The 10,939-nt window shown below is 36.7% G+C and overlaps 1 protein-coding gene across 4 annotated transcripts; it reads left to right on the top strand.

Moving 5' to 3' along the window:
• Positions 1–1,083: 1,083 nt before the first annotated feature.
• Positions 1,084–10,608, top strand: LOC122589868 (2-oxoglutarate and iron-dependent oxygenase JMJD4). 4 transcript variants are annotated; one of them, XM_043762193.1, is made up of 10 exons: positions 7,187–7,296; positions 7,661–7,755; positions 8,002–8,166; positions 8,259–8,421; positions 8,547–8,664; positions 8,904–8,973; positions 9,073–9,153; positions 9,257–9,313; positions 9,397–9,508; positions 10,050–10,608. In XM_043762193.1, the coding sequence occupies exons 3-10, from the start codon at positions 8,044–8,046 to the stop codon at positions 10,493–10,495; spliced, it is 1,170 nt and encodes a 389-aa protein (XP_043618128.1). In that variant the 5' UTR covers positions 7,187–7,296; positions 7,661–7,755; positions 8,002–8,043; the 3' UTR covers positions 10,496–10,608. The 4 variants fall into 4 exon arrangements, with proteins under 4 accessions (XP_043618126.1, XP_043618125.1, XP_043618127.1 ...); XM_043762191.1 differs by lacking the exons at positions 7,187–7,296; positions 7,661–7,755 and adding an exon at positions 1,084–1,335 and having other exon boundaries at positions 8,904–8,940; XM_043762190.1 differs by lacking the exons at positions 7,187–7,296; positions 7,661–7,755 and adding an exon at positions 1,084–1,335.
• The last annotated feature ends 331 nt before the right edge of the window (positions 10,609–10,939 follow it).

The following is a 10,939-nucleotide window of genomic DNA, read 5'->3' as shown; positions in this document are numbered from 1 at the left end:
TGTGAGTGTGGCCCTCCTCCATATGGTGTTAATTCCCATCCATATTTTGTCCAAAAGTGGCAAGAACTTTGCTTACCTTCATGCATCTAGTTCATCAATTGGACCCCATGCCATGTGAGATTGATGTAAGTATATATGAATGAAATGCATAAATCATACAATAAAGTGTCAAAAACAACATAATATCGCTTGTAATTTCACTATTATCAACAGCATTATCATGTATTGTCTAAACAATGGCCTAACTAAGTAACTATTAGTCACGATATCATTATATCACTATGCTTCACAAAGTATAAGTTGATTGCAGATGCTACCTTTTCTTTTAATCTTGGTTATAGCAATTATGCAAGTTGTCAAAATATCTTACACGCAACAAAATTATGATTTTAGTTAATGAAGCTGACAGTTAGAAATAAATCCAGCTAGTGAAAAAAAAAAATTCAAGGAAGGGACCCTGCCCCGGTATTCCGTAGCTTGGATACCCACCTATACCACCCCGTAAGGTTATGGATGCCAGTGAAACAACTCCATTTAATTCCCACAGGATATGGGCATCTCCACGGATTGAACCCTCGTCATTTAAGACTTCCCTTATGGGCCCTAAGCATCATGGGTGACCGATACCACTGACTATTGCCACATTAAAAGCTAGTGGTGCACATATAAACAAATATATATGATGTATATTGTTTTTTAAACAAATGTGATTAATGGTTCGGTCCAGTTTTCATAAGATGGCTCACAATGCCTTTTATGAGTTTCCAAATTCTTAAATTTTAGTCTCAAACATGAAATTAGAAACTTAAAAGAAAAAAAAAATGAAAAAAAAATACACGAAATATGAAAAAGTCCAACAGACCTTCAACATGGGATGACTATGGACTGCAAACAAACCCGAAACTGGAAAGCCCAATTAAAAGTAATCCAGCCCAAGCAATCAAGAGATCTCTTCTATTGACCAAGGGGCAATTATGAGTTTGGTTTAATAATATAAGGATGTAAACCGTAAAGTGTGAAACTATTGTACTCCGATCAAATACGTTCTGCCGGACGAAAATAAACACAACACTCGATCGGGAAAAAAAAAAGGTGGGGGGAATGAGGGGGTTAAATATAACAGGGAGCGTTGAGAAAGTGAAAGGAGATGAAATGAGTTACAGTGAATTTATAGAGAAATATTTATCAAAAAACAAACCTGTAGTTATAACAGGAATCATGGATGACTGGAAAGCTTGTAAAGATTGGGTCTTGACCTCTAATGATGATGATGGAGCAAAAACAACACCTAATCTTGATTTCATTTCTTCCAATTTTGGTACTTCTAAAGTTCAGGTGTCTTTTTCTCCACCCCCTCAAAATACTCCAACTTTTATTTGTCCCTCCCCAAATTTTCTCTCTCTCTCTCTCTTTTTGTGTGTGTGTGTGTATAGTTTTGTATATTTAATATGGATTATTTAATGTGTTAATGTGAGAAGATAAAACTTAGGCTGTAAGAATGTGTGTCTGAAATTTAAAAGTTGATGCCTATAGATTGCCACAGTCTGATGTTAGAATAGAAAAGATTTACGGGATCAGCAATGAGTCATCATTTCCCAAGTTAAGAGATATTGTCTTGAGCCACAATTCACGTATCATATGGACAGCAAATCAACGATTTTCTTTCTATATTTAAGCCCTTAAGACTTTGTATAAATAGAGATCATGAGGTTATTGTAAAATTGTCAATAAATAATATTACAAAAACCTTTTCTATCTTTTTCTATATATCGTGACATGGTATCAAAGCCTCTCATTGGGGCCTCATCATCTACCTAGTAAAACCAAAACCATATCACCAGAAATCAAACCCAGCCACCATGATAGGAACTGCCGGCGGCGATGGGTCAGATTTGGCATTACAGTTAGCCAACCTGTTACAAAACCATACCAATTCACAACCCCAAAATCCAAAGTTATCTGATAATCTTCAGATAAATTTAAAATTGAATAGCCAAAACTACGCCTTATGGACTCGAATGATTCGAGTAGCCATTGGCGGACGATCAAAAAAACTGTTAGATCATTTAACCGAAAACCCACCATCAAAAACAACATCCGACAAATTTCAAACATGGGAACAGGAAGACCTAATTGTGTTTTCCTGGCTCATACAAAATATCGAACCAGTTTTAGCCGGAAATCTTACCGAGTTTGCCACTGCCAAAGAACTTTGGGCTGCATTAGCAACAACTTACAGTAGCGGGAAGGATAAGCTGCAGACTTTTAACCTTCATGTGAAGGCCAACGAACTCAAACAAGTCAATAAGCCCCTCGAAGAATTCTGGATCTCCTTACAAGGAGTATGGGGTGAAATCAATTGAATCGACCCAAACCCGATGAAGTGCTCGGAAGACATCAAAACTTTTTCAAAAATCAGATCCGATCAAAAATTATTTCAATTTTTGAGTGGTTTAGATCGGAAATTCGAACCGATTATACGAGAAATTCTTCGAGTCGATCCGCTCCCTACCGTCGAGGCTGCTTATGCCACCGTTCGAAAGGAAGCCGCTCACCAACTAATTATGGGAGCAACAACTAATGAAACCCAAGGAATAGCTTCCGGTTTAATCGCCGGAGATCTGACCTGCGGCGATTTTTTTTGTCAAAAGGGTTTCGCCGGAACGATGGTAAGAAAAAAGGGATTTTAGATGATAAATCTCACCTTAAGTGTGATAAGTGTGGCATGAAAAGACACACTAAAGAGCAATGTTTCGAAATCGTCGGATATCCCGACTGGTGGATCGGACCCAAAAAGGGTACAAAATCGGCCAAGGATAAAACCACCACCCCTACCGCCGCAACAAATTCAAACAAAGAAAGTAGCAGTGGCCAAGGATTTGGTGGAATTGCAGCGGCGGCCGGAGTTCAGAAGAAGGAGGAGCCATTTTTTTCTGTGGTGGAAGGTAAAAGGGAAAAAGGAACGTATGAACCCGATTCCCAAAATAAAATCCCTTTCCTTAAAAAATCTAGTAATTTCCTTTCTTTATCTACTAACCGATCGGATGGAAAAAAAGGGTCATGGGATGGACTTAAAACATATGATGGGCCGAAAAATGTAATGGGCCAAACCAGGTTTGTTGTTGTAGCCTAAGCCCATCACATTTAAATGGGAAAGCACTCAATGTCCATGAAAATCGTAAAGAATCAAGCGGGCCATGGATATTTGATTGTGGAGCAACGGATACAATGACATATGAATTATCCGATTTTTCAAAAATTTCAAAACCTATGAAAACACACATCGAAGCATCAAATAAAGGAAAAATGGATGTAAAAACTGGAGGAACAATTAAAATCTCACCAGATATCAAATTATCTAATTGTCTTTATGTTCCTTCTCTGTCACACAAACTCTTATCAATAAGTCATGTGACAAAAGAACTTAATTGTTCGGTTCTTATGCATCCAAATTTTTGTATTTTACAGGATATCAGGACGGGACAGATTATTGGGCGTGGCACTGAAAGAGGGGGACTGTATTATGTTGATGAAGTAAATTCAAGTGGAAATGTGATGCTAGCTCATGGAACAAGTGAAAGAGAAGCATGGTTATGGCATAGAAGACTCGGACATCCTTCAGTTAGTTATTTACATATTTTGTTTCCTAAACTTTTTCCGTTAAATAAACCAATTTCTTGTGAGACATGCATTTTGGCTAAAAGTCATAGACAAACCTATAAACCCAACAATACTAGAGTTCAAGTACCGTTTTCTTTGATTCATTCGGATGTGTGGGGTCCTGCCCCGGTCTTTGGAGGTCAAAATTTTCGCTATTATGTGATATTTATTGATGATTGCACCCGAATGACTTGGATTTACTTCTTAAAAAATAAATCTAAGGTTTATGATAGGTTTACTATTTTTTATGCCATGATCCAAACCCAGTTCCAAACGTCTATTAAAATTGTAAGATCAGACAATGGGGGAGAATATGTGAACTCACAAATGAATTCTTTTTTTCAATCCAAAGGGATAGTCCACCAAACCACATGCCCACATACCCCGGAACAAAATGGTGTTGCCGAAAGAAAAAACAGGCTTTTATTAGAAATGGCTAGAGCTCTAATAATTGAGTCATGTGTTCCCAAACTTTTTTGGCCAGAAGCTATATCCACGGCTACTTACTTAATAAACCGACTCCCAACAAAAATCCTCAAAATGAAAACTCCACTTAAAACTCTCACTCAATACCATACCTTACCACCGGCACTTACACTCCCACCTAAAGTGTTTGGATGTACTGTCTTTGTTCATGTTCCAAAATCTTATCGTGATAAACTTGACCCATGTGCTGAGAAGTGTGTTTTTGTTGGGTATGGAGTAACTCAAAAAGGGTATAGGTGTTATAATCCGAAAACTCGTCATATGTTCACCACTATGAACTGTGATTTCCTTGAAACCAAGTATTTCTATTCCTCGCCACACAGTGGTCAGGGGGAGGAACAAGATGACACACTGAGTTGGCTGGGATACACTTTAAGAGAAAGCTCTAGTACATTAGTTGATTCAGAACAAAGAACAGAAGAACAGTCTTTAGTACAGTCCCCTCAGCTTCAAAGCCCCAGTGTCACCGATAATATGAGTCCGAACCTGATATCCGAGGTATGTAATTCTTCACCTGATGTTACACTAGAAACAACCATACTAGATTCCTCGAATGAAAGTGTGCAGGAAAGTGAAGAACAGATAAGTACCGAGGTTCCAACAGTTCCAGAACCAGAACGATATGTGCTTCCACCAAGATCCACTAGAGGAATTCCTGCAAAGCGATTTTCTCCAGAAAAGTTTTCAAAGGGCTCCAAGTACCCAATGGCTAATGTAGTTACAGGCGATTTGTCTGAAGAAGGGAAAGTTTTTTTAGCAAAGTTATATTCAGAAGAGATTCCGTCAAATGTAGATCAATCCTTGAAGATTAAAAGGTGGAAGGATGCTATGGAAGTTGAAATGGATGCACTAAAAAAAATGAAACATGGGAGAAGTGTACATTGCCTCGGGGAAAGAGACCAGTAGGGTATCGGTGGATCTACACAGTTATATTTAAGCCAAATGGTGAGATTGAACGATATAAAGCTCGTCTGGTTGCTAAAGGATACACTCAGACATATGGTATTGACTATTCTGAAACATTCTCTCCGGTTGCAAAACTTGATACAATAAGGGTCTTGTTCTCTGTAGCAGCAAATCAAGATTGGCCTCTCCATCAGTTCGACGTTAAAAATGCCTTCTTACACGGAGAATTGAAAGAAGAAGTGTATATGGATCCTCCTCCCGGTTTCTCTCAGAATTTCAAGCCTGGAGAAGTATGCAAGTTAAAGAATTCAGTGTATGGACTGAAACAGTCACCTAGAGCCTGGTTTGGCAGGTTCACGCTAGCCATGAAGAAATTTGGGTATAAGCAAAGTAATTCTGATCATACTCTGTTTCTTAAACATCAAGGAAGTCGAATAACGTGTTTGATAATTTATGTTGATGATATGATTATCACCGGGAATGATGAAAGTGAAATTAAAAAGCTAAAAGAAGATTTATGTACAGAATTTGAAATGAAGGATTTGGGAGATCTAAGATATTTTCTTGGAATTGAGCTAAAAGAGGGATTTTCATTTGTCAAAAGAAGTACATTCTAGATTTTTTGGCAGAGACAGGGATGATTGACTGTAAACCAGCAGATACACCCATGGTTATCAATCAGAAATTGTTTATGAAGTTAGATGGTAAACTTGCTGATAAAAACAGATATCAGCGAATGGTGGGAAAGCTGATTTACCTTGCTCATACTCGTCCCGATATAGCATATGTTGTTGGAATAGTGAGCCAGTTCATGCACCAACCTCAAGAAGAACACATGGATGCAGTTCTAAGAATTATCAGATACCTCAAGGGAACCCCTGATCATGGAGTTCTGTTTAAAGCAAATGGTCATTTGAATATCCAAGTATTTACCGACGCTGACTGGGCTGGAGACAAGGGAAATAGAAGATCAACTTCAGGATATTTTTCTTTAGTAGGAGGTAATCTTGTTACATGGAAGAGCAAAAAGCAAAAAGTTGTTTCCTTGTCAAGTGCTGAAGTAGAATTCCGAGGTATTGCTAAAGGATTGGCAGAAGCATTGTGGATAAAGAAACTTGTGTCTGAGATAGGTTTTCTTCCAAAAGAGAGTATTAAAATCATGAGTGATAACGAAGCTGCTATCCAGATCTCAGAAAATCCTGTACAACATGACAGGACTAAACATGTAGAAGTTGACCGACATTTCATAAAAGAAAAACTTGAAGCTGGAATTATCAAGTTACCATTTGTCAAATCCGAAGATCAACTTGCAGATATCCTAACAAAGGCAGTGGGAACAGGCATACTTAACAAATGTCTCGACAAGTTGAATTTTGGTAAGCCCACTATTCAACTTGAGGGGGAGTGTTAGAATAGAAAAGATTTACGGGATCAGCAATGAGTCATCATTTCCCAAGTTAAGAGATATTGTCTTGAGCCACAATTCACGTATCATATGGACAACAAATCAATGATTTTCTTTCTATATTTAAGCCCTTAAGACTTTGTATAAATAGAGATCATGAGGTTATTGTAAAATTATCAATAAATAATATTACAAAAACCTTTTCTATCTTTTTCTATATATCGTGACATCTGATTGGTAAATACACTAGATTTTTATTTTCAAGAAAATTAAGTTTCAAATTTTGAGATCAAGTGGTAGAAAGTTTGTTAGGGGCTTAGGGCAATATTATCAAGTATTTTAGTTTCAGGCGTCCTTTTTTTTTGAAAATGGCTTTAAAGTTTATGCATTCAGTAAATGAGCCACAACTTCCCGACTTTTGAAAATGCTCATTGGCTACAAGGAACCAAGCTAGAAGGGTGTATTTAATGGTGGTATATGATGGGTGTTTTCCTTAGTCCCTTAATGTTGCCTTTACCATCTTCAAGCAATTACGGGTATAAAGCTCTGTATTAGTCTACTTTTCACCCGTGGTGCATTTCGTAGAATTGTCTTAATTTTTGTAGTTGTGGGAGTCTCACATGGCATCCTTACATAAAGAGTATTTTTTGATTGCTTAATAATTTTTTAATGGAGGTATCGTTCTCCCTTTGTTCCTTTGTCCGGAGGAGGCTTTCCTCTTCAGGTTACCTGACGTAGGCGGGTCTTTGATTCAGAGATACGCAGCCTAATGGGGTATTTTTTGACTTGTTTCTGAACCCTTTCTCTTGCCACCGGCCAACCTCAAGATGTGTACCTAGGTATGTTCGAACTTGAGACCTCTTGTGAGGACAAAAGATGCCTGACCACTAGGCTATCTTGGTGGTGGTTAGGTCTCCATCTTCCCTAAGACCCTAACCTAATAACAAAGAAGTAATTTAGTGGCAATTGCTTATTGTGAAGGCCGTGCCATCTAATTTACCTGCAGTTATCATACTCCATCCTCTCAGTTTGTAACTTCAATAAGATCCCGTAACCTTTTTCTCTCGAGTGATAGCATGTAATTTCAAATTTAATTTGTTGCCAAAAGCTACTACCTCCCTGATATAAATGAAAGAACGACATAGATAATGTAACTTGGATTTGATCCTGTTGATATATCTAGCACTTCATTTCATATTTAAGGTGGTGCCAAGAAGTTACTCCATTCCTGAATTAAAGGGGAAAAAAAGAAGCCATATTATCAAATAAAGATGTAACACGAAGTCACCGCCAACAAGGTATTCTGTTGTAGTGAACATGGTCCATCATAGAATATTACTGTGGTAAAAATTAGATATTCCCAATAAGGATATAAATGAAGGGGCAAGCACCGAATTTATACTTGTTATAAGTTTGTTATGCCAATAGTTTACTCAGTTTGACAAATCTTACAATTTAAATGCATGAGTACAATTTATGTAAATGCCATGAACTTTTACTGTGTATTGGCTTTAACTTTCTAGATTCCACTTTGTAACCCATAGGTTGCTGACTGTGGTAGCAGAGAATTTCAGAGGAGGTTTGACATGTCAGTTGCTGAGTTTATTGATCACTGGCGTAAGCTTTCTTCTGTTGAACACAGAAATCATTCGACCAATGAGTTGAAGGGGAATACCCTGCTCTATTTGAAAGACTGGCATTTCGTAAAGGTGCGTACAAGTAAGGGAAATCATGACCATTTGAAGCTGAACTAGCATTTAAATGGTTGTATACGGTTACCTTACATATTTAAAGATTGCAGGAGTACCCGGAGTATACTGCATATACAACTCCGCTGTTCTTTCATGATGATTGGCTAAATTTGTATCTTGACCGGTACCACATGCATCAAAACCCTGATACATACCAAAAGAGAGACGACATAAGCTCTTCTGATTACCGTTTTGTTTACATGGGTGCAAAAGGTTAGAGCATGTTGTCTTGCAAGACAGAGAACATTGTTCTTGTGTTTTGTTGTGAAGAACACGTGTTAACATTTAACTTATTTTCGAGTGTACTCATTCGTTTTTAATACTTCTTTCACATTCAGGAACGTGGACTCCTTTCCATGCTGATGTTTTTAGGTCTTATAGTTGGTCAGCCAATGTATGTGGCAAGAAACAATGGTACTTTCTATCTCCAGATCAATGTCACCTTGCCTTCGACAGGTATATTTAAGTAAATGCTAAGCCTTTAGCCTTGTTCACTTATATATAGCATCTATTATTTACGAGGTTTGATATCAAGTGCATGCAGACAACACTTATTAGTATGACATTTTTTTTCGAAAAGCTCTTGTTGGAATAACATTAATTTAATCCCGTTAACATTTAGGGAACTTAGATACTATAAAATGCCTTTTTTATTTTCCCTTGATGCTGTGTCTGATCGTTGTTTGTACATCCAGAAACATGAAAAGTTCTGTATATGACATCTTTGAAGAGGTTAGTGAAACAATATTCCCCAATTTTAAGAAGGTACTTTTCCTTTGTACATCACTAGCTACCAATAACATCTACCTATTAACTTTAACTTCTATATTAATTGATTTGCTTATGTGCATGTATTTTGTGCAGACTTTATGGTTGGAATGTACACAAGATAAAAATGAGATAATTTATGTTCCGAGTGGGTGGTATCATCAAGTTCACAATCTGGTACGTCAATTAGCGTAAATGAAAGTTGTTATATGCAGATTTTTTTTTTTTTGTGGTACTTGTATGATTGTTCTTGCATTCATGCTAAGTCTATTTATTACAGGAAGACACGATATCAATAAATCACAACTGGTTTAATGCCTATAACCTCTCATGGGTGGTAAGTACAACCAAATAAAGCAAAGCTCTTATTAGATATAGGTTTTTTCTAAACTGAAGTTATAATTTGTCTGTTACGTGTAGTGGGATCTTCTTTCGAAAGACTACAAGGAAGCTGTGGAGTATATTGAAGATATTAAAGACATATGTGATGATTTTGAGGGTCTCTGTCAGCGGAATCTTGCAGCTAATACAGGTATATGCGTAAACCATAGCTAATACATTAATCTCTTCATCATAGAAGATACACATGAGGGTTTGGATATGTGTTTAAACTGATTGTTGCAAGTTGAAGTTGGAATGTTCAGTTTAGAGTGTTTTGGGTAAAAGCGCTAGCTGATGATTTATGATATTCTGATTATTTAGATATAAAATAGTCAGATTTGGAGAAGCAAGTAAGAAATTGCATCAACAAAAATATTTACAGACATATATGTGTAAATACATATTTTATTCTTAGCTTTAATCAACTGATCGTCTGATTCTGATCCATCAACTTGTAATAGACTTACCAATCTCATGGCTTTAATCAGGCTCCACCTTTTTGGATGAAAGATTATTATAAGAACAATCTGATGATCATTAGTGATACTATTAACTACATTTTGTTATTGATAAACACACTATTAATAAATTCTTAGTGGTCTGTCTCCCTCATGGGATCAACCATTAGACTACCTTGTACAATCGTTTTACTATATTATTCCTGCAATTCACAAAGTAAATTTCTTGCACAGGCATGAATTTCTATGACTTCTTCACCTTCATGGTTCGTTATTCCTTTGCAAACATCGTCCAACTTCTTCATCTTGCTAGAAGGACCACATTCGGAAACCAGTGTTCCTCTCATAAAGCTCAACATTTGATCTTCAACCTCAAGTCTGCAAAAGACATTGCAATAAAGATGAAACTCACATGTTTGTCTGAAAATCATAACATCTTATTGGATTTCAAAAGTATTCTGGAGGAATCCACTTTCTTGGAACTATGTTCCCAACTGGAAATAACATATGATTCCATACACTATCAACATACACCGATTGTTGATACAAAGAAGTATTTGACGGAGGATTTGGTGGACCCGGGTCTTTGTAAATTGTTCAGCACTGTTATATGTAATCCTGAAAATCTAGCGATTCTTATAGATGACACTTTGCAATATCTCAAACATTCATTTGTTTAACCTGTTAACAAGCTGTGTTATTAAGATACAATGATAACATGGTATTAGGTGATGTTTATGAGTTCATTATTGTGCTTTCTTTATGTAAATTTTGACTGCCAGTTAACACAGAATACACATTGGTAACCACTCTAGCTATCGTTGGAGCTACCATTGACTTGTTTGTTGTATTTCTTTTTCATATATTTTGGATTTTGTGTTACAGGTTATAAAGGACAAAAACTAGATCTTGGAGTTATGCCCACGGTTCATTATTTCTTTAAATGCTCGAGAGTCAAGAATCAAGATGGGTTGGGTTTACAAGTATGTTTGTCTTATCTCCCTAAACTGTGCTGTAGTTGACTGTTTTAAGTAGTCCAAAATTTTGAAGTGTTAAGTGAGATATCATATTATATAGATTAATAACTTTTCCCAAAGCTAGGATTGTATAGTAGTTATAGGAGT

The sequence above is a fragment of the Erigeron canadensis genome, chromosome 2 (genome assembly GCF_010389155.1).
Source record: "Erigeron canadensis isolate Cc75 chromosome 2, C_canadensis_v1, whole genome shotgun sequence".
NCBI lineage: Eukaryota > Viridiplantae > Streptophyta > Magnoliopsida > Asterales > Asteraceae > Erigeron > Erigeron canadensis.
Note: the sequence above shows the minus strand (reverse complement) of the source record. Positions and strands in the feature narration are given on the sequence as shown.